The following is a 24617-nucleotide window of genomic DNA, read 5'->3' on the forward strand; positions in this document are numbered from 1 at the left end:
CAAAAAGAATGGAGTGCTCACAGTGCCAGGCCCCAGGGTAAGAGTGGAAAGGGACCTGTTTAACCCTCTAGGAATCCACCAGACCCTGCCAGAGGCTGGCTCTGATGGAAACAGACTGGAAGCTTAAGGTGTATTGCGTAGGTCACTGGTTGTGAAATAGAGTCTCCCTGGTGCTAGATATAGCCATGAACCAGATGAGCACAGACCACACCAACAGAACCTGAAGTCTAAGAGGATATGATTGATAAATAAACCATTTTCTGAACGCTGTGACCCTGGATGAGTCTCTCATCCCCCCAAGCCATAGCTTCTTCTTTTCTATCTTGCAATTTCCATCATGAAACACTGCTTTCCTCAAAGGGCTGTTATAAAAATTAAATGAGTTCTTCACAAGAAAACCACTACTGCTACCACTGTTGCCACCACCAAAACAAAAAAAGAAGAACAACCTAAAGGGCTGAAGAGAATAGTCATGACACACAAACGGAGGAAGGTTCTTCTGTTTCCACACCCCTCGGGGCTGGGGCTTGAGCTCAGGGCCTGGACACTGTCCTTGAGTTTCTCAAGACTAGTGTTCTGCCTCGTGAGTCACAGCACCACTTTCAGCGTTTTCTGTGTACGTGGTACCAAGAAATGAAACCCAGGTCTTTGTGCATGCTAGGCAGGTACTGTACCAGCAAGCCATGCTCCCAGCCCCAGGAGGTTCTTATATTCAACCAAGGTGTTTTACTAGACTAAAATTCATCCTTTACAAGCACATTAGTACAAAGGGAAAGGTCCAGAAGGCCACAGGAACACAAGATACAGAAGATTAAAGGATCATATGGGCAGTCTATAATAAACACTCCTTAAGGATGAGCCACTATTAATTATAATCTTATGGGAAGATAGTATTAAATTCTATTTTTAAGTTTATTTAGGATGACTGGGACAATTTGCTGTCTCGAAAAAGCTATTGAAAAAGCTACATGTAAATCTTTATCAATGTTTTTCTGCTCACTGACCAAGAGAAAAAAAGGTTTATATTTTTTTCTTTTTTCTTTTCTTTTTTTTTTTTTGTGGGTGGTAGAGCTTGAACTCAGGGCCTGGGTGCTATCCTTGACCTCTTTTTTTTTTTTTTGCCAGTCCTGGGCTTGAGCTCAAGGCCTGGGCACTATCCTTGGGATTTCTCAAGGCTAGCGCTCTATCACTTGAGCCTCAGTATCACTTCCAGCTTTTTTCTATGTATGTGGTACTGAGGAATCGAACCTGGGTTTTAGTGCATGCTAGGCAAGCACTTTACCACTAGGCCAAACTCCTGTTCCATATCCTTGACCTCTTTTGTTCAAGGCTAGTGTTCTACCACTTTGAGCCATAGCTCCACTTCCAGTTTTCTGGTGGTTAACTGGAGATAAAAATCTCACAGACTTTGCTACCAAGGCTGGCTTTGAAGTGCAATCCTCAGATCTCAGCCTCCTGAGTAGCTAAGATTATAAGCATGAGCCACCAGCACCAAGAGAAAAGGTTTCTTTCCCCAGCCCACACACACACACTTTTTTTTTTCCAGTCCTGGGGCTTGAACTCAAGGTCTCTGTACTGTCTTTGAGCTTTCTCAAGGCTAGTGCTCTATCACTTCAGCCAGTACCACTTTTGTTTTTTTCTTTTTTTTTTTTTGTGGGTCACAGGGCTTGAACTGAGGTCTTCAGCTCAAGGCTACTGCCCTACCCTTAAGCCAAATCCCACTTTTGTTTTCTAGAGGTTTATTGGAGATAAGAGTATCAGGTCCTTTTGTTCGCAGGCTGCCTTTGAACCTCGATCCTCAGATCTCAGCCTCCTGAATAACTAGGATTATAGGCGTGAGCCACCTCGCCTGGTACTTCTGGCTTTTTCTATGTATGTGTATCAAGAATTGAACCCAGGGCTTCAGAAATGCTAGGCAAGCACTCTACCACTAGGCCACACTCCTTGCTCTTTCCCCCTTCTTTTTAAAAGCATGGACATTCTTCTCCTGGTTTATGGATTGACACCTGTACAAGTTTGGATTGGGTATTTTGATAGCACGTTGTTCTTGCAGTATCTCATGTCAACACACAGTCAATATAATAGCACCCAGGGGACTGGGAAGGTGGCTTAATAAGAGTGCTCACCTAGCATGCATGAAGCCCTGGGTTGAATTCCTCAGTACCACATACACAGAAACAGAAAAAGCTGGAAGTAATGCTGTAGTTCTCTTGCTAGCCTTGAGCAAGAGAAGCTTAGGGACAGTGCCTAGGCCCTGAGTTCCAGCCCCAGGACTGGTTAAATAAAAATCCAGGTTCATAATCCCCATCTCATAGGATGTCTAGTGGATTGCACATGGGTCGTATATATACATGGGTCTGAGCACTGTCCTTGGACACTTTTTTTTCCTCAAGGCTGGTATTTTGCCATCTGAGCCACAATGCCACTTCTGGCTTTTTCTGTATATGTGGTACTGAGGAATCCAACACAGAACTTAGTGGATGCTAAATGAGCACTCTGCTACTAGGCCACACTCTGGGCCCATGACCCTGAATTTTGATGGAAAACTAACTCAGAGAAGATAAATCACCTACTGAAAGCCACATGGTGAGGAAGTGTGGACGAGCTCAAACAACTAGTAGAGCTCAATCTTCCCTTCTCTCTTACCCATGGACCCCATGGATGGTTTACTGTTGTCATTTCCTGTTACTGAATCCGAGGCATAATTGTAATTAGCAAATTACAATTTAGATGTGTGGCACATGCTAAAAAAATACTTAAGAACCCCCAGTGGAGAGGATGGGCTGGTGTCTCAGAAATCTGTCCTTACCTGAATCTGGTTCTTGGCTCCATGATTCTGAGAAGCGCTGGTCCTCATTTATAAACTGCAGCTGACACTATGATTCTCTAGGCTTGTAATGATACAATGAGGTGATTCCTAGCATGGTACTCAGCAACAGCCAGGTTCAAGGACAGACTGCTCACCTGCCCACCTCCCTACACCCTCACTGAGGCTGTGAACTGCAAGGGTGTACCTGTAGGCAAAAGATGTCACTGCTTTGTGCCCAAATCCCTAGGTTGTAAACCCAGAGCCTTGGTTGAACACCTGAGATGACAAAATGAATGCCTCACCCCTCCACTCTTACCTGCCCAACATTGAAGGTCAGTGTGATGGCATAAAAGAAATTAGAGTTGGCACTTCCTGCATAAATCCAGAGGTGCCACAGGACAGGGAAGAGCAGGGAGCAGACGATGATGATGCAGGCGAGGACAAAGATATTCCGCAGGACTGCAAAGACAGACAGTCACAGTCAGCTCAATGTTGGTTTCGAGCATGCTCTCCTTGCTGGGATAGCCCTACGAGGCAGAGGCTTAGGGAATAGCTCATGTGGTTCAAAGCAGAGCATTCCAAGAGGCACTGGATTAGGATGCCAAGAGACAAATCTCCAACTCCCGAGTCAAAGCTTCCCCAGGTCCACAGCTGGTCAGAGCTCCTACATTTTGAGCATTTGCCCCTCTGTGGGCTTGGCTGGCCAAAGGTCACCTACAATCAGCAATGCCAAGGCCTCTGAGCTCTGCAAAGAGGCTGATTCAGGATGACAGTATCCACCCCACCCCAATCTCAGAGTGTCCACAAGTAACTCCTCTCTCGCCCTATGGCTAAGTGGGTAGGACCTGCAGTATCAGCCTTGGAGACGAGTCCCATAATAGAGAGTCTCCACGGTGCCATGATCTTCAGGTTATAGGAATACATCTGGCACTCTCCTTAATAGACCTCATGTACTGCCTTGCTCTTTAAATGTTCCTCTGTAAATAATTTACAAATCTCTTTCCCTCTTTCCCTCCCCTACCCTTCTCTCTCCCCAGGGCTTGAACTCAGGGTCAGGGAAGGCCTTATATTCTTGCTCAGCCTTTACATTCAAGGCTGGTGCTAAGAGTCCCTTAGGTTTGTCTGCTTGGGCTAAATTGGAACCATCATTCTCAGCTCTCAGCCTCTTGTGTGGCTAAAATTATAGTCCTGAGCTACTGGCTCCTCCTTAAGACACTCTTTTGGATACCTTTCCTCTAATATTACTCCTGGCTCCAGAGGACATGCTGGGATCCTTAAGGAGGGCATGTTACCCAAGGGTGGTCCCTGGACAGGTAGGTATCACAGCTAGACAGGTAGGTGCTGGCTGGACACAGACTTTGGAGAGGGTGGGATTAAAATTCTTTTTTTTTTTTTTGCCAGTCCTGGGCTTGAGCTCAGGGCCTGAGGGCTGTCCTTGGACTTTGTCAAGGGTAGAGCTCTACCAGTTGAGTCTCAGCACCACTTCCAACTTTTTGCTATGTATGTGGTACCGATGAGTTGCTAGGCAAGCACTCTACCACTAGACCAAACTCCTGACCCTTAAAATTCTTATGTCATTTATTAGCAAGTTTCTCTATTCTCAGTTTCTTTATCTTTAAAATGAGTTAATAGCCGGGAGCTGGTGACTCACACCTATAATCATAGCTACTCAGGAGACAAAGATCTGAGGATAGAGATTTCAAGCCAGCCCAGGCAGTATAGTTTGTGAGTATTATCTCCAAATAACCACCAGAAAACTGGAAGAGAAGCTGTGGCTCAAAGTGTTAGATTGCTAGCATTAAGCTCAAAACGCTCAGGAAAAGCCATGTGCTCATGCCTGTAATCCTAGCTACTCAGGAGGCTGAGATCTGAGGATCATGGTTCAAAGCCAGCCTGGGCACAAAAGTTCATGAGACTCTTATCTCCAACTAACCACCAGAAAACCAGAAGTGGTGCTGTGGCTCAAGTGGTATTATGCTAGCCTTGAGCTGAAGAGCTCAGAGACAGTGCTCAGACCCAGAGTTCAAGCCCTACAATGGACAAGAGAAAAAAAAAAAAGAGCTCAAGGACAGCACCTGGGCCTTCATTCCAAGCCCCACCACCATCACACACACACACACACACACACACACACACACACACACACAAAGCTAATAAGCCTACTCAATAGGTGTGGGACTAAATTTGACTATGATGCACCAGGCCTTGAGTTCCATCTGTTACGTCAAAATAAAGATGGTTTGGATCAGGAGTTTGGCCTAGTGGGAGAGTGCTTGCCTAGCATTCACAAAGACCCAAGTTCTATTCGTCAGAACCACATACAGAGAAAAAGCCAGAAGTGGTGCTGTGACTCAATGGGAGAGCTCTAGCCTTAAGAAAGCCCAAGGACAGTGCTCAGGCCCTGAGTTCAAACCCAGGGACTGGCCAAAAAAAAAAAAAAAAAAAGAAGGTAAATGAGGATGAACGTAGTTAAAGTAGTTTATTTGCAACTACAAAAATTGTACAATGAAACCTGAGGACACTAGTTAAGAGCAGGGACTGCAGTGGTAGAGGGAATGATTTTCTTTCTTTCTTTCTATGTTTTTTTTTTTTTTTTTTGTTTGTTTTTTTTGCCAGTCTTGAACTCAAGGTCCGAGCCCTGACCTTGGGCTTTCTCAAGGCTAGCACTCTACGACTGAGCCACAGCACCACTACCAGCTTTTTCTGTGTATGTGGTAACGGGGAATCAAACCTGGGTCTTCCTGCATACTAGGCAAGCCCTCTACCACTAGGCCAAACTCCTCCTGTCCTCCCACCCCCACTTTTTTTTTTTTTTTTTGGTCAGTCATAGGGCTTGAACTCTGGGTCTGGTCATTGTCCCTGAGCTCTTCAGCTCAAGGCTACCGCACTACTCCTTGAACCACAGAATCACTTCCCATTTTCTAGTGGTTAATTAGAGATAAGAGTGCCTGGGCTGGCTTTGAACCTTGATCCTCAGATCTCAGACTCCTGAATAGCTAGGATTACAGACATGAGCCACGGCACCTGGCACCTAATAATTTTTTTTAAAAGAAGGAACGTGAGATATGAGCATGATTGAGCACATCTGCAGTCTTAGCACCGGGGAGGCAAGGCTGAAGAATCTCAAGTTCTAGGACAGTTTGTGTTACATAGTAACATACCATTTCAAATAACAATAAAATGCAAATAACAGAGAAATGTGGAAAAAACTGGCATAGATATCTGTGTATGCTAGTTTTCTATTGTTGCTATAACAGATTCCTATAAACTAGTGGTTTAAGCAATATTACATAGTTCTGGAGATCAGAGTACAAAATGGGTCTTGCAGGCTACAGTCAAAGTCTTCTATGGGGAAATCCATTTGCTTGCCTTTTCTAGAATGGAAGAGCTGCCAGCATTTTTTGGCTCATGACTCCATCCCTTTTCAAAACTAGCACTGATGGATGGAGCCCTCATAATGTATCTACTCTCACCTCTTCTGCTTCCTCTTCCAGTTTTCATTGTTTAGGTTTTTTTTTTTTTTTTTTTTTTTTTTTTTTTTTTTTTTGCCAGTCCTGGGGCTTGAACTCAGGGCCTGAGCACTGTCCACTAGGCCAAACTCCCAGACTCTTGTTTTGTTCTTTTATGTAGACTTTTTATTTTTAATGCAGTTTTGGACTAACAGCAGAACTGGAGGCCACATATACACTCATCTTCCTCTTCCACGTTTATAGAGATTCTTGTGATTACATGAGCCCACCTGGATAACCCAGGCTAATCTTTTCTCAAGATCCTTAAAGTTCTTTTTGTGGTGTAAGGTGACATAGTCACAGGTTCTGGAAATTGTGAGGTGGCGGCCCTCTTTGGAAGTTGTGAAGAGGGGAATTAATGTTGTTTACTACATGGTGCTCATTTTTTTTTTTTACTTTTGATTTAATAGGGTTTATCTGACAATAGGAGATGCTGTTTTTATCTCTTTATACTTTATTGTATTTTCAAAAATGAATAAATATTATTTAGAAATAAATTAATTAGGGCCAAGAGTTTGGCCTAGTGATAGAGTGCTTGCCTAACATGCATGAAGGCCCAGGTTTGATTCCTTGGTACCACATACATAGAAAAAGTTGGAAGTGGTGAATATAATGTAACCCTTCTATTAATCACAATAAAAAAATTATTTTAAAAAGAAAAAGAAAAAGTTGGAAGTGGTGCTAAGGCTCAAGTGATAAAGCTCTAACCTTGAGAAAGTCCAAGGGCAGTGCTCAGGCCGAGTTCAAGCCCAGGACTGGCAATAAATAAATAAATAAATACATTAATTAATCAAAAGGATAATTGAAATAACCAATTACTAGCCACCTCCATTCAACAGGCTTAACAACAAACAGGCATTGGTGGATCATGCCTTGTAATCCTAGACACTCAGGAGGCTGAGATCTGAGGACTGCAATGTAAAGCCAGCCTTGGCAGGAAATATGTGAGACTCTTATCACCAATAAACTACTCAGAAAAAGCTGAAAGTGGTGGTAGTATAGTAGCCTTGAGCACAAAAGAGTCTCAGTGACACTCCCAGGACCTGAGTTCAAGCCCCAGGACTGGCAAAAAAAAAAAAGAACTGTATGTTGACAGTATCTAACATCCAGAACTGCACAATATATTGTTCACTTTCCACTTCCCAGACAGTCAGGGTTTCAGACAAAAGAGTAGCTTAAAAAGTGTTGTTTTTTTCCTCTATGGCCTGGTTCCCAGCATGCAGTTGATAAAAAGCAGGACCTGTCTCTTCTCTGATCCTGAGTTTTGGGAGAATAAAGGCATAGGGAGACCACAGGCATGCAGTCTCAGTTGTGTAACCAGGGGGTAACTCTCAACGCTGCGGGGAAACCCTAACCAGGATGAAGACAGAGGCTCGAGGCCCAGGAGTCCATAGGTCTCACAGGTTTCATGAATAATTCCAATTCAGCCAAGGCTGGGACCAAGACAAGCTGCCTTTAACATGCTATTGATATCTGGAAGTGGAATTAATCATCAAGACAGTCTTTTTTTTTTTTTTTTGCCAGTCCTGGGGCTTGAACTCAGGGCCTGGGAACTCTCCTTGGACACATTTTGCATTGGCTAGTGCCCTGCCACTTTGAACCACAGCATCACGTCCAGCTTTTTCTGAGTATGTGGTACCAAGGAATTGAATCTGGGTCTTTGTGCATGCTAGGAGAGCACTCTACCACTAGGCCAAACTCCAGGCCCCTTAAACATTTTTCTGATGAAAAGAGTATACATTATACTGACCAAAAAAAAAAAAAAAAAAAAAAAAAAAAAATCCTGGGCCTCTGGGCCGGGAGTTTGGCCTAGTGGTAGAGTGCTTGCCTAGCATGATTCCTTGGTACTACATACACAGAAAAAGCTGGAAGTGGTGCTGTGGCTCAAGTGACATAGTGCTAGCTTTGAGGAAAAAGCCCAAGGACAGTGCTCAGGCCCTGAGTTCAAGCCCTAGGACTAGCAAAAAAGAAAAAGAAAAGAAATTCCTGGGCCTCATAGCCCAGTTGATTCTTGGTCCTGTGCCTCCACCAGAAATGCAGGCTTCAGATAGGGTGAGAATATGGTGACTGACAACAGAGACGAGAGGTTCACAGGCAGCCTCTAGGCTGCCAAGAGACATTCCTGTGTGCTTGGAGGACTGTCACGAGCATCCGATTGGCTTTGGGCTGCTGGTGACCTTTGCAGGAAAAGGGAGCTGCCACTCACCCTTCCTAGCTGACAGGCTGGAAGATTAAAGCTATATGCCAGCACAGATGGAACCGAGGATCTGGGGCACAGAACAGCTTGTTCCAGGCACCAGGAGGTGTTAGAGATGAACAGGGCCTAACAAAACCAAAGGGCTCTGCCTTCATCAGACACAAGGCTGATGGAGTGAGGTTCCTCACTGCATTAACTGGATGCAATTCACTGCTTATCCAATCTGGTTTCTCTACTGATGAACAGAAACTTCTGGCAAGTTCCTTTCCTTGTCTGAGCTGCAGGCATTCAGAAATAACGTATCATTTAATCTGATGTCAATAGCCAGGCGCTGGTGACTCACACCTATAATTGAAGCTACTCAGAAGGCTGAGATCTGAGCAGTTCAAAGCCAGCCAGGTCAGAAAAGTCCACAGAAATCTTTTTTTTTTTTTTTTTTTTTTGCCAGTCCTGGGCTGGAGCTCAGGGCCTGAGCACTGTCCTTGGACTTTCTCAAGGCTAGAGCTCTACCACTTGAGCCTCAGCACCACTTCCGGCTTTTTTCTATGTATGTGGTACCGAGGAATCGAACCCGGGTCTTCGTGCATGCTAGGCAAGCACTTTAACCACTAGGCCAAACTCCCGGCCCCACAGAAATCTTATTTTCAACTAACCACTAAAAAGCTAGAAGTGGAGCTGTGGCTCCTTGAATGAAAAAGCTCAAGGACAGTGCCTAGACTCTGATTCAAAGCTCCAGGACCAGCACAAAAAAGAAAGAAAAAAAATCAAGATAGCAAGAAAGAAGGAAGGAAGGAAGGAAATTTGATATTAGGAGATATATAATAGGAATTGGGGTCCTCAAAGGCCAAGATGATGTTTTCTTTCTTAAACTACTACTCTAGCCATGGCAGCAGGCTCTGTAGCTGGCACCTGCTATACCAGCAGGCTGCTCCCTAACACTGCAAGTGTGCATCTGTCTGACTCATCCTTGCTCAAGGCTTCTAAGGCCAAACTCCGGGGACAGCAATCAGGGCACAGCCCCATTCCTTCTCTCTTTCCATCACTGACCAGTGCAGAAAAACAGAAGGATGAGATGGGAGCAAGGACATTATGTTTACATTGGATTTCTAGCACTGAATATATTAAACTAGGTCAAAATAGTTCTCATAGTCTTTAAACCCAGGAGTTCCAAGGCTTATAGCTGGGCAGAGAAACTGACAGGAAAGCCCCTAATAGGTGCTTCATTACGAATACTCCCCATTACCATTACAGGGACAGTGCAGTAAATTAGGGTGGTAGCCACTGCTTTCAGCAGGAGCTTCAGACAAGCTGAGTCTGAACTCCTTGCCCTGCCAGTCACCAACAGCCTGTATTAGATCATTTGGGTTTCTGGAAACTCCATGCTTCTTCTCTGCCTCACTAGCCCTGAGGGCACAACACAGCTTATTTCAGGAAAGTTAAAAAAATTATGTTTATTTAAAAGAGGAAATAACCCCCAAGTGTTTACTTCAGTGATGCTGGCTGCCAAGCCTGACGCTTTGATAATGAAAATAAGCAGGGGACTCTCCTGGATAATTATTATTAGTGACTGTAACTACAGTGCCATTGATAGTTTTTTTTTCTTTCTCAAACTTGAAGTATTCCTTCTTCCTTCTTTCCTTCCTTTCTTCCTTCACTCTCTTTCCCTTCCTCTTTTTTTGAGACAGGGCTCTTTTTTTGTGGGTCATGGGGTTTGAACTCTGGACCTGGGCACTGGCCTTGAGCTCTTCAGCTCAAGGCTATTGACCTATCTCTTGAGCCACAGCCCCACTTCCCATTTTCTAATGATTACAACTAATCACGGTCTTTAGTGCCCACACTGGCTTTGAACCGAGATTCTCAGATCTCAGCCTCCTGAACAGCTAAGATTATAGGCGTGAGTCACCATGCCTGGTGAGACAGGACTCTTTAAGTAGCCTAGGCTGGCCTAGAACTCTGGATTCTCCCACCTGAACATGGGGTTCCTCCTGCCTCAGGCTCCCAAGGATTATAGGTAGGAACTCTCACATCCTGCTTGTTCTCCTTATTTGATAGCTGGGAAAGTCAGAGGTTCCGAAAGGTCAAATGATTTGCCTCAAAACATAGCTAATGTTGAGAGAGCTAGTTTGCAGTCTCAAGTGTATCTACAGACCAGGTCTGACAAAGTAGGACAGAAATAATACTAACAGAGGAAGAGTCAGTACCCTATGAGATGGCCAGCTAGCCAAGGACAACCAATTAGGGGAAAAAAGACTAAGGTCCCCCAAGCCTGCTTTCCCACAGAAGGTCCAAGTTTTGGTACCATCATGATTTGCTACTGGCCAGTGTGCTGGGGCCACTAACCTGACTCTGAGTCTGATGGACTGGTTGACTACTACAATGAAGATATGACAGGTAGAAGATGCTGCTTCCTCCTTCCAGTCAGCTCAGACTGCTCACCGCCCCACCAGGCCCAGGGTCATCACAGGCGGAAGCAGCTGGTGATGTTTACCTTCACCTTCACATGTTTACACCCAGATGTTTACCTTTGCTCCAAGGCCTACTTGAAGTAGGTTTCCTACTGACAGCTGCTCAGTTTCACTTCCTGGTTGATACCCAGACAGCCTCAAAACAACAACAAAGACTCACTTCCTCAGAAACCTGCACTCCTGAGTTCATTCCTCATTTCTTGCTGTGCTCCATAGTATGTGAGGAAAGTTCAACAGTTCCTTTCATAGATCTGTGGTAAAGAATCAGGTGAGTCACTGACTCTGACTCCTTCTTAGACTTAAAGAAAACAAAACAAAACAAAACCAAAAAAAACCCCAACAGGCTGGAGGTGTGGCTCAAGTGGTACAACACCTGCCTAGCAAGTGCAAGATCCTGATTTGAAAACCAGAAGAGGGAGGAGGGCAGAAGCCCCCTTCACAGATACTGGTTTCTCCGTGTGGAGCTCCACCTGAGAGTTCAGGACACAGAGCAAAAGAGTCATGCTATCTGTCCCATGGAAGCTCATTGACAGAAAAGAACCATCACAGAGGTGACCCAGGAGTGGTGAGATCAGAAGGGTCTTGGTCAGCCCAGGAAAAATCTTGGCAAGGGCTCAGCCTGTAATCCTTGCTACTCAAGAGGCTGAGATCTGAGGTTTCACATTCCAAACCAGATAAGGCAGGGCAGAAAAGTCTGAGAGATTGGTTTTTTGTTTGTTTGTTTTGTTTTTGGTCAGTTGTCAGGCTTGAACTCAGTTCCTGGTGCTGCTCTTGAGTGTCTTTGTGCTCAAGGTTAGAGATCTCTTCAGCCAGTTTTACTTCCTGTTTTTGAGTGGTTACTTGGAGATAAGAGTCTCACTGGGATTTTTCTACTCAACCTGGCTTCAAACTGTGATCCTTAGGTCTCAGACTCCTAAGTAGCTAGGATTACAGTCATTAGCCATGGGTGCCTGACCTGACAGACTTTTATCTCTAATTAATAATTAAAATGCTGGACAGAAAAAAAAATGCTGGACAGGGTAGGAGAACACTAGCTCTGTTACAAGGCCCTGTAAGCTCAAGACTTGTACAATACAAGACAAAATTAATGAAAGTCTAGGTGCTGTACCTAGACTAGCTGTAATAGTAGCTACTCAGGAGTGTGAGATCTGAGGATCCTGGTAAGCCCAGGTAGGAAAGTCCATGAGACTCTTATCTCCAATGAACCACCAGAAAAACCGGAAGTGGCACTATGGCCCAAAGTGGTAGAATACTAGCCTTGAGCACAAAAAGTTGCACTGGTAACTACCCTATTGACATATGTAGATATTGGGTTTTTCTGTCACCACAAAAATGCAGTTGGACAGCATTGGGCAGGGGTCACAGGTCTGTATTCTAATGCTAACCCTTAGATTATGTGACTCTGAACAAGAAGTTCTACCTTTCTCATCTGTACAATGGAATACGTACCGCACAGGCTACTATAAAGAAAAAGAAAGGAGCAAATGAGATAGCACTTTTTTACCCCCTGTGCTAATACTGGAGCTTGAATTCAGGGTCTGGGTGCTATACTTTGGCCTTTTTTAGTCAAGGCTAGTACTCTACTACTGAAGCCACAGCTTCATTTTTGGCTTTCTGGTAGTTAGCTGGCAATAGGAATCTTATGAGCTGGGCTCTGGTGGCTCATGTTTGTAATCCTAGCAACTCAAGAGACTGAGGTCTGAGGATCCAGATTCAAAGACAACCTGGACAGAAAGTCCATGAGCCTCTTATCTCTAATTAACCACCAGAAAACTGGAAGTAATGTCTTGGCTCAAGTGGTAGAGTGACAACGTCCAGATCCTGAATTCAAGCCCCACAACTAGAAAAAAAAGAAAAAAGTATCATGAACATTTTTGCCTGGCTGGCTTTGAATATTGATCCTCAGATCACAGCTTCCTGAGTTGCTTGGATTACAGGTATAAGCCACTGGCATCTGGCTAGACATACAACTCTTAGAACCACAACAGTTAGGTACATAGTAAGTGCTCCATAAATGGTAGTTATGCTTATTACCATCATAAGTCATGGCAACAAGGAACACTTACTGTGGCCAGTACCTGTCTCCTAGTGCTTCCAACACAGCATGTACCCAGCACATGCCTATCGATTCCTTTCTTCCTGGCTGTTTGACCCAAAGACCAGTCTGACATAAATCTGGCACCAGTGGGGAGTTAGGGTACTCACATCTGTAGAGATGGTTCCACACGGGGAAGAAAGCCATGTAGAGGGCCACATCCCCCACTGTTGGATAGGACTTGAAGATGGAGATGATAGCAATCTGGATGAACATGAAGAAGACAGGGTGCTCCCTGGGGCAGAGCAGGGGAGATAGACAAAGACATCAGCCAGGGACCAGGCCAAGACTCCTGATCCCCTTTTTTAAACCAAAACTCTCCCAAGAGGACTTGAGGCAGGGGCTAGCCTGCTACCTTCAAGCATGCTAGGTCAAGTCCCAGCAGCAGAGCAGAGGACTGCAGAGATTCAGAAATGACCAGGTATGAATCAGCCTTGGCAAATACTGGAGAAATAGCCCATAGAGACATCCCCCCCCCCTCCTCCTCCTCCTTCTTCTTTTCTTCTTCTTTTCTCCACCCCTGCTTCTTGTAGCTTTGGGCTTTCCACCAGAAGCCACAAGGAAAAAAAAACAAATGAAGTCATCATATCTTATTTGCCAGGTCTAAATGACCGCTTATCATAGAAATCAGGCAGCCTTCCCCACCAGAGGTCCCTATGACAAAAACCCTTAGGAAGAAAGTACTCCTGGCTGATGCTTTGCTCACTGATAATACGGTCAATGGAGTGTGTACACCCTAAAGAGCTTCAGCTCTTCAAGAACTGGACTAGAATTTTTCTTACCTTAAACTAACAATAGTTGAAACTAAAACAAGCGATGGGAACATCTACCATGACCTGAACCCTCACTCTGGAATGGGCTCTGGGCAAAGCCTCTCCTGCACTTATCTCGGGGGATTCCCACAGCACCTCAAATGTCCCTCCAAGCAGATAATTTTGTTCCCTGTCCTTCAGATTCTGAGACTGAGGTTCAGAGTAGTGAAACGGGTTAACTTAGTAAGTGATAGAGCTGTCCTCAGAGCTCCTAACACCACCATATTGCGCCCCTGAGCACTTCACATACTTCATGGCCTGGTCAAGGGAAGAGTGGAGAACAGAGTTTAGCCTGCAGTGCCCCTCTGAGAGCAGACTTAGTGCTAAATGGAGGTGAGCAGGAAGAGGTCAGATCTGTAGCCTCTTCAGTGACCTAAGCACATGCACATAGCCTACTCTGCATAGAAACTGGATATTCATTGCTCATGACGGTTTTCAGAGGATACATTTTCTGAAGCCAGGAACAGGGAATCACTTCCAGACCTACTGAGAAGTCTGGCATGGCACAGGGATAAACATATACTCTGAAACCACACAACCCTATGTCTGAATTCCAGGTCTACTGCTTACTAGCTGTACAACCCTGGGGAAAATCATCCTACTTCTTTCAGCATCCATTTCCTCAACTATAAAATAAGAGTGATTGTAATAAGATAAATGCTGCCAGGTGGCTCACACCTGTAATCCTCCTGCTCAGGAGGCTGAGATCTGAGGATCATGGTTCAAAGCCAGCCCGGGCACTAAAGTCTGTGCGACTCTTATCTCCAATTAACCACCAGAAAACTGGAAGTGGTGCTGTGGCTCCAGGGGTAGGGAGGTAGCCTTGAGCTGAAGAGCTCAGGGAGAGAGCCAGGCCCAGAGTTCAAGTCTCATTACCAACTGTCCAAAAAAATAAATAAATAAAATAATTAATTAATTAATTAATTAATGCTGACCTTCCAGAGAGACTGAGTTAGGGGATGATTCCATTTTAGCCTAAAAAGGTATCTGAAATGGTTCAACACATGCTTGCTCCTTTATATTGCAGAGGAGAATGCCACAGACAACTCCATTTGAGAAAACCTGATTAGAGAAGACTAAACAGGGCTGCAGGTGCCCAGACTCCCAGCCAACCCAATCTAAGTCCCTTAGGACAATCTCTGGATTTTTGATCGCTTTATCTACTTTTGCCAAAGGTACCCCCAACATAACCTCTGCTTTTGCACAAAATGGTGAGTGGGCTCAGTAGCAATGTGGGTTCAGACACCTCGAAGTGAGGCCAGGGGGAAGCCAGGGTTATAAAGCACCCTCCATGTGGCCTGCACTATCAGTTGCTGGTAGATAGCTTGCTATCTACTCTGGCTACTGGCACCTGAGGTGACTGAGGACAGGGCTCCAAGGGCAAAGATCTTTTAAACCTGATGGCATGTGCCCCTGGTGGGCAGGGCACGCATCTAGGGATGGGAGAGGAGAGGATAAAGCAGCAGCGGGTCCTCACACTTACTTCAGTTTGATGGCTAAGGGGATAGTGTAGAAGAAGACGTTGATCTGAAAAACGCAGACAAAGAAGAGGCTAAAGTGCTCAAACATCTCTGCAAAGAAGTACCAGAAGAGACCAATGTTTGGAGTGAGATCTGGAACAGAAAGTCTGAAATTAAGAAAACACAGGGAGAAAAAAAGAGCAGTTACAAATGGTCTGGTTTGGCCTTGTTTTCTCCTGAAGACTTAGGGCCCTGCTAGGCAGCCAAGACTGACTTCCTCCCTCCAGAGACCAGAGTATGAAGGGCTCCCCAGGTACCCCAAATACAGATGAACAAAAACTAGGGCTGGGCACAAAGAATGACAAGCTATAATAAATATGAGTTAAGTAAAACATATTTGATATGAGACAAGGGTTTATCTTGGAAATCAAGAGAGCAACTACTCTTTTCCTGTCAGCACAGTTTATAATCCAAGGGCAATCCAAAAGTCCTGCTCAGAGAAATTAAGTGCAGAGATCCTGCTCCTTCCCATTCCTGCTCCACATCCCCACAGCAGGAGGATCCATAGGATTGTGCTTGAGCCTTCAGTGAGACTGCCAGGGCATCAGGAACCTTCAACAGGCTCTACCCCAGGGTCAGAGAGCTCACTGAAGAAAACAGGGTTTAGTGCCTATGGCTCACACCAGAAAATCCTAGCTATCTACTCAAGAGGCTAAGATCTTAGGATTGAGGTTTGAAGCCAGCTTGGACAGATTCATATCTCCAATTAAGTATCAAGTTGAAAGTGGAGGTCTACCTCAACTGGTAGAGAGCCAGCCTCAAGCAAAAAAGGCTAAGCCAAGAGTATGAGATTCAGAGTTCCAGCATGCACGCACATATAAAAAATAAAACAAAACAAAAATCAAGAAAACAAAGTTTATATGAAAGAATTTTTGTCTGGTTAAATCATATAAGAAAGCCAGGCACAGTGGCTCATGCCTGTAATCCTGAGTGGCTGAGAACTGAAGGTTGCAGTTCAAAGCCAGCCTCAGCACTAAAGAACTTGAGATTCTTCCCTCCAGTTAACCACTAGAAAACTGGAAGTGGTGCTATGGCTCAAGGGGTAAGGCAGTAGCTTTGAGCTGAAGAGCTCAGGGACAATGCCCAGGCCCAGAGTTCAAGCCCCATGACCAGAATGTAAAAAAAAAAAAAAAAAAAAAAGTAAAAATAAAAGAACTGAAACTGGCTTCAAAATCAGTTGTTTTTTCTTTTTTCCCAGTCCTGGGGCTTGAACTCATGGCCTGAGCACTGTCCTTGGGCTTCTCAAGGCTAGAGCTTTGCCATTTGAGCCACAGCACCACTTCCAGCTTTTTCTATGTATGTGGTACTGGGGAATCAAACGCGGGTCTTTGTGCATGCTAGATAAGCACTCTATCACTAGGCCAAACTCCTGGTCCTCAATTCAAAAATTTAAAAGGACAACAAGTGAAGACAGAGGGAGAGACAGGTAATATTTCCTGATTGAAGCCTATGCCTAGTATAAACCTTTATCTCTTATGGCGAGTACATTTCCTCTGTGAATTTTGGCCCAGTGGAGAACCAGAAAAAACTTCACCAGGCATCACAAATTCATCCAGGGTGGAACACCAAGTGATTGAGCTTTGCCTATCAAGGGTTTAACAAAAATAAAGGAAACAACCCAGATACTCAACAAGGTCTGTCAGTTCCCATCTCTTTCTCACTCTTACAGGTTTAAAGTCTGTCACCCATGGAACTGTGAGCTTCTGCAGGCTCAGGCAGAAATCAGGTTCTCAGCACCTACAGAGCCTGGCACACAATATTTTTAAATGTTCACTTCACATAGCAGGGCATGGTGGCTCATGCCTGTAATCCTAACTACTCAGGAGGCTGAGATCTGAGGATCATGGTTCAAAGGCAGCTGGGGCACTAAAAAGTCCGTGAGACTCTTATCTTCAATTAACCACTAGAAAACCTCCAGTTAACCACTAGAAAACCAGAAGTGGTGCTATGGCTCCACGGATAGGGCAGTAGCCTTGAGCTGCAGAGCACAAGGACAGCGCTCAGGCCCAGAGTTCAAGTCCCACAACTGACAAAAAAAAAAAGTTCAATTCATAAACAATTCTGTAAACCTACAATATGACAAATTATTTGATTTATGTTAAAAATCAAGGGTCCTCTAGCAATAATGCATATATACAAACAAATGCATATATACATTTCTGCTTGAAATCGAATCTATACCTCCCGGTCAGAGGCTAGTTGGTTGTTTCCAGAAAATGCTCTAATCCCACTAATCAAAGGTGTACACTAGAGCAGAGGTTCCCAAAGTGTGTGTTCCCTGGACCAGAGGCAGCAACATCATTTGAATCCCTAAGAAAGGAGAATTCTTGGTCCCTATCAAGACCCTAGGAATGGACCAGCAAGCCCTGAAGGGGTTCTGAGGCAACCTCAAAGTATAAGAACATTGGGTCTAGATGCTACCTATAGTTTTCTGCCTGTATTCAGCAGGAATTATAAAGAAAAAAAAACAAATTAGCTTCCAGATTTCTCTAATGAGATCTTTACTTACATGAAGCCGTAGACTGCAGGGATAAAATCCCAGGAGCTGAGAAGGAAGAAGGAGAGGCAAACAATTACCACTAGGCTTCCCACATACATCATGGCATACTCCCAAGAAAAGATCCAGAAGGCTTTGCTCTTCACTTTCACAGGTATGTACTGCCGCTAGGAGAGAGAGCAGAAGAAGACATTTAGGAATGCAAGGACAGAAGCTCTCATCTAGTATTTGAAGATTCCTCATGCAAAAACCATGCCATGATGCACAGATTTAAGTTTTTGCTACCTTTTTTTTTTTTGCCAGTCCTGGGAATTGAACTCAGGGCCCAGGCAGTGCCCTTGGGTTTTCCTCAGGGCTAGTGCTCTACCACTTGAGCCACACCACCACTTCTGGCTTTTCTTTGTATGTGATACTGAGGAATCGAACCTGGGTCTTCACACGAATCGAACCTGGGTCTTCACACATGCTAGGCAAGCACTCTAACCACTAGGCCAAACTCCTGGTCCAGTTTTTGCTATCTTTATTATTGTTCCGTTGTTGATTTTACAGATAAGACCTTACCATGTAGCACAGGCTGACCTTAAACTCAGGACCCTTCTGCAGCAGCATCCTAAGTACTGAGATTACAGGCAAGTGCCATCACGCTCAGCTTTTGTTAATTAATTAAACCCAAAGTATGTAAGTATTTAAAAAGGTGTCAAGTGCACTAGAAAATGGAAAGACATCCCATGCCCATGGCTAGGGAGAACCAACATAGTGAAAATGGCTATACTGCCAAAATTGATAATAAATTCAATGCAATACCCATCAAAATCCCAAAGACATTCTTTACTGAATAGAAGATACAATCCAAAGGTTCATATGGAACAAAAAAAGACCTAGAATAGCCAAAACAATTCTAGGCAAAAAGAGCAATGCTAGTGGTATTACAATACCAGGCTTCAAACTCTACTATAGAGCCATAATAACAAAAACTGTATGGTATTGGCACAAAAACAGACCAGGAGATCAATGGAACAGAATAGAAGACCCAGAAATAAAACCACATACCTATAGTCAACTTGTATTTAACAAAGGAGCCAAAGATATACAGTGGAACAAACACAGTCTATTCAATTATTGGTGCTGGCAAAACTGGGCAGCCACATGCAGAAAACTAAAAATTGATCCTAGCCTTTTGCCATGCACAGGCATAAACTCAAAGTGAATCAAAGACCTCAATGTCAGACCGGAAACCGTGAAACTGCTACATGATAGAGTAGGAGAGACACTGGAACTCATAGGCACAGGCAAAAGATTCCTGAACAGAATCCCAGGGTCACAACAGATTGGAGAGAAACTCGATAAATGGGACTTCCTAAAAATAAAGAGTTTCTGCACAGATGAAAGCATAGCCACAAAAGTAGAGAAACAGCCAACCAACTGGGAAAAGATATTTACCAATAATACATCTGACAAATGCTTAATATCCAGTATCTACAGGGAACTCAAGAAACTAATCCCCCCCAAACCCAACAAACCATTCACTAAATGGGCAAGGGAACTAAAGAGAGACTTAGAAGAAGAGATTAAAATGGCAGAAAAACATATGAGAAAATGTTCATTATCCATGGTCATAAAGGAAATGCAAATAAAAACAACCCTAAGATACCACCTTACCCCAACAAGAATGGCCAAGATTTTGAACTCAGACAATGACAGTGGCTGGCGGGGTTGTGGAGAAAAAGGAATCCTACTACACTGCTGGTGGCAATGTAAACTAGTTCAGCCACTTTGGAAAGCAGTGTGGAGGTTTCTTAAAGAACTGAAAATAGACCTTCCCTATGATCCTGCCATACCACTTCTGGGCATCTACCCTGAACATCATAACCCAAGATATGATAAGGACACCTGCTCAGCTATGTTTATCTCTGCACTATTCACAATAGCCAGGCGATGGAAACAATTCAGATGTCCTACTGTAGATGAATGGATACAGAAAATGTGGTATATATATACAATGGAATTCTACATAGCCAACAGACAAGATAAAATAATGGCATTTGCAGGGAAGTGGATGAATCTAGAGTGAATCATGTTGAGTGAGACAAGTCAAGACCAAAGGAACAAAAGGCGCATGGTATCCTTAATATGTGGTTATTAGATCCAAACAGTACAAGAGCAAGGACTCAATATTTGTATACCACATACTATGGACATAGTATTGGAAATATAAATACAACTACATAGACACAAAAACCTATGACTCTATAGACATGTTTTATTACATAAATTAATATGTATCTATGATATACAAACCCTTAGCCTAATTTTGATTTTGTTCTAAAAACTAAGTGCCAGTGATTGTATACAGAGATTCCCTTCTTGAACACTAGTTTGTTAAACATGTCATTTGAAATATGATGTAAAAATCAATGTTAATAAATTCTTCAAGAAAAAAAAAGAAAGTTGTCAAGTGGGGAGCTTGGCCTAGTAATAGAGTGCTTGCCTAGCATGCACAAAGCCCTGCGTTCAGTTCCTTGATACCATATACACAGAAAAAAAAAATCAGAAGTGGTGCTGTGGCTCAAATGATAGAGTACTATCCTTGAGGAAATCCCAAGGATAGTGCTCAGGCCCTGAGTTCAGTCCCCAGGACTAGCACAAAAAAAAAAAGTTGTCAAGTGCATATGCTCTGATTAGTAAGATCATTCCATCCTAGAGACATGTTCCATAAGAAAAAAAAAGAAAGGATATTCACCATGAACCTTTCAGCAGAGGAAAAAAGTAAAGTGTGATACAATTGCACACTGATACCCTGTTTAGCAGGTCAGTTGAATAAACTCTACCTATATATATATATATCAATATAACTAAATGTAATAGTGGTGCTTATCTGTAATAGTACTTGGGAGGCTAAGGTAAGAGAATCACATGTTCAAAGCAGGCCTGGCCATATAGTGACTGACACGTTGTCTCAAGGGGGATGCTGGTATAAGAACTATACAGAAAATGATGAATCAATATAAAATGAAAATATCTGTATAATATTTTGAGATTATGGTAAACAACATTAAGTATTATTTAGAAATATATAGAAAAATGTTCTAGAAGTTTTATAAAATATAGATTAGAAAGATACATTCTGGGGCTGGGAATGTAGCTTAGTGGTAGAATGCTTGTCTAGCATTCACGAAACCCTGGTTCTATTTCTTAGTAACACATGAACAGCTGGAAGTAGCACTGTGGCTTAAGTGGTAGAGCGTTGGCCATGAAAATAGAGAAGCTCAGCGACACAGCCCAGGCCTTGAGTTCAAGCCCTAGGACTAGAAAAAAAAAACAAAAAACAAAGATACATTCTGAAGTCATAATAGCATTATCCTGCCAGAATGGAGATAGCATGATTTATCTTTAGTATTTGTGGAAAGTATGCCAAAAGCAAATAGAAAAAAAAGAGCAAAAAAAAAATGAGCAAAACTTATTGGATAGAGATGGCTCATGCCTATAATATTTGCCACTAAGGAGCATGAAATCTTGAGGATTATGGTTTGAAGCCAGCCTGAGAATCTTATTTCTTTTTTTTTTTTTTTTTTTTTTTTTGCCAGTTCTGGGCTTGGGCTAAGGGCCTGAGCACTGTCCTTGGACTTTCTCAAAGCTAGCACTCTACCACTTGAGCCTCAGCACCACTTTCGGCTTTTTTCTATGAATGTGGTACCAAGGAATCGAACCCGGGTCTTTGTGCATGCTAGGCAAGCACTCTACCACTAGGCCAAACTCCTGGCCCCGAGAACCTTATTTCTTATTTCTAATTAACCACCAATAAGCTAGAAGTGGACCTGTGGCTCAAGTGGTCGAGTGCTAGCTTTGAGGAAAAAAAAGCTTCTAGGCACCAGTGGCTCATGCCTGTAATCCTAGATACTCAGGAGGCTAAGAGCTGAGGATGACAGCTCAAAGTCAGCCTGGGGAAGAAAGTGTGTGACTCTTATCTCCAATTACCCACCAGAAAACCAGAAATGGAGCTATGTGGTAGAGCACTAGCATTGAGCAAGAAGAGCTCAGGGATAGCACTCAGGATGTGAGTTCAACTCACACAACTGGCTCACTGACTGACATACATACATACATACATACATACATACATACATACATACATACATACGCAAACAAACTCAAGGACAGCACCTAGGGCCTGACTTTAAGCCCCAGAATGTGGTCTTGCATTGCATGCTCTCTCACTCTCTCCTCTCTCTCTCTCTCTCTGTCTCTCTCTCTCTCTCTCTCTCTCACACACACACACACACATACACACACACACACACACCAAGAGCTGGATGCAATGATACACACCTAAAATCCCAGCTAATAAAATGGTAACAAGTTATGGCATTATGCTAGACATTCAAGTTTATGAGGTTATACCATGCAGTAAAGTTCATAGAGAAAAACAAACATGCAGAAGCAAACACTGATAAGAAAGAAATTATGAGCCAGTGAGTGGGCATGGTAGCTCACGCCTCTAATCCTAGCTACTCAGGAGGCTGACATCTGAGGATCGAGGTTCAAAGCCAGCCCAGGCACAAAAAAACCCCTGAGACTCTTATCTCCAATTAAGCTCTAGAAAACAGGAAGTGGGGCTTGGCTCAAGGGTAGGGGGGTAGCTTTGAGCTGAAGAGCTCAGGGACAGTGCCCAGGCCGAGTTCAAGCCCCATGACCCACAAAAGAGAGAGAGAGAGAGAGAGAGAGAGAGAGAGAGAGAGAGAGAGAGAGAGAGAGAGAGAGAGAGAGAGAGAGAGAGAAAGAGAGAGAGAGAGAGAGAGAGAGAGAGAGAGAGAGAGAGAGAGAGAATATCTCAATAATTACACAGTCCAGTATTGGCACAGGAAGATGAGGCAGGAGGATCTGGGATTGCAGGCCAGCCTGGTCTACATAGGGAATATGAGGACAGCTCTGAGAGGGATCCTGTCTAAAAGAAACAAACACCAAGCAAACAAAAACTTACCTAATATGTAGAAAATCTTAGGTAAAATGAAAGAAATTCTATAAAAATATGAATGATGCAATTTTTAAAATACCAGTGTCCTTTTCTTTTTTTTCTTTTTTTTTCTTTTGCCAGTCATGGGGCTTCAACTCAGGGCCTGAGCACTGTCCTTGGACTTTTCTCAAGGCTAGAGCTCTACCACTTGAGCCACAGCACCACATCCAGCTTTTTTCTATGTATGTGGTACCAAGGAATTGAACCTGGGTCTTTGTGCATGGTAGGCAAGCACTCTACCACTAGTCTTTTCTTTTTTTCTTTTGCCAGTCCTGGGGCTTGAACTCAGGGCCTAGACACTCCTTTTCTAAATAGGACAGAGAACCCAGGTGCAGTGGCTCATGCCTGTAATCAGCTACTCAGGAGGCTGAGATCCAAGGATCAAGGTTCAAAGCCAACCCCGGCACAAAAGGATCTGAGACTCTTATCTCCAATTAACCTCTAGAAAACTGGAAGTGGGGCTTGGCTCAAGGGTAGGGTGGTAGCCTTGAGCTGAAGAGCTCAGGGACAGTGCCCACGCAGGCCGAGTTCAAGCCACATAACCCACAAAATAATAATAATAATAATAATAATAATAATAATAATAATAATAATAATAATTTGAAGTGCTCAGGCTCTGAGTTAAAGGCCCAGAACTTGCAAAAAAAATGAATTAATAAAAACCAAAAAAAAACCCAGTGACTCAGGGAAGTCACCTCAGTTTGGGACAAAACACTCCATTCTGTTACAGAACTGTTCCATACTCAGCTTAGTGGTTTTAGCTTCTCTCCATGGAGCTTACAGAGTTCTGGGAAACTCAAGTCTAAAGGGTTTACTGAATGGGTCTAAGAGTATGTGCTCTTCCGGTTCCTCCCTCATATTTAAACAGGAGGATTTGCTTTCTGTATGTGATGCTTCCCATCATCCACCATGCTTTTTAGGCCACTTTACATATTTACATAAAGACATATAAATATAGTTTGAGCTAGAATTTTAATTCCTAGATAAATGGGGTCCTGAAATTCATCTCAAATTATCTAACGCTCGCCTGATTCAGAGGCTGCCTCCAGAGCAGAGTTTGGAGTGCTCTCTGCTCGGCAACCTCAATTGCTTTACCTTGCAGAGATGAGCTGTTCAACACTGGATATTTGGTGGCAAGGGCCAAGTCAACTAAATAAAATGACTGGCCTAACTACTATATCTCATAACTCAGTCTTGTCCACTACTGTGTGGAGGAAATTTCCTTGAGTTTTAAACAAGCTCTTTCTCTTCTCTCTCCCTCCTTCCAATATAACTACATATTGTTATGTGTAAAATGTTTGGGTTCAACAAAAATACAGAAAGAAAATCAAAACAAAGTAACTTCATTCTGTGGTGATATCTCTACAGAACTAGCAATCATAAATAAAACTGCAAAGCCAGTGCTGGCAGAATGGGAAGTAGTTGGCTTACTTATCTTTAGATACTGGTAGTACATAGCACTGTAAACTGGCTTAAGTTTTCTAGTGACCAATCTGGTATTTCATAATGGGAGCTATAAAATTTTTCATAGCCTTGGGTCCAGTGATTCAGCTGGAGGAACATATCTCAAGGAAATGAATTAAAGAAAAACAAATGTTTAGCCATGTGCCGGTGGCTCACGCCTATAATCCTAGCTATTCAGGAAGATGAGATCTGAGGAGTGTGATATGCAGTTAGCTAGGTCAGGAAAGTTTATGGGACT

General features: G+C 43.4%; 1 protein-coding gene across 1 annotated transcript in view; it reads right to left on the bottom strand.

Moving 5' to 3' along the window:
* Positions 1-24617, bottom strand: part of Pigu (phosphatidylinositol glycan anchor biosynthesis class U) — a 73775-nt gene that overhangs the window by 6071 nt on the left and 43087 nt on the right. Inside the window, exons 8-11 of the mRNA XM_090352204.1 lie at positions 17917-18071; positions 15371-15514; positions 13186-13310; positions 3126-3268 (exon numbers count right to left, since the gene is read on the bottom strand). Coding sequence (XP_090208330.1) covers positions 3126-3268; positions 13186-13310; positions 15371-15514; positions 17917-18071 — 567 coding nt within the window. The remainder of the gene's footprint in view (positions 1-3125; positions 3269-13185; positions 13311-15370; positions 15515-17916; positions 18072-24617) is intronic.

The sequence above is a fragment of the Megascapheus bottae genome, chromosome 18 (genome assembly GCF_031878675.1).
Source record: "Megascapheus bottae isolate mThoBot1 chromosome 18, mThoBot2.hap1, whole genome shotgun sequence".
NCBI classification, from domain to species: domain Eukaryota; kingdom Metazoa; phylum Chordata; class Mammalia; order Rodentia; family Geomyidae; genus Megascapheus; species Megascapheus bottae.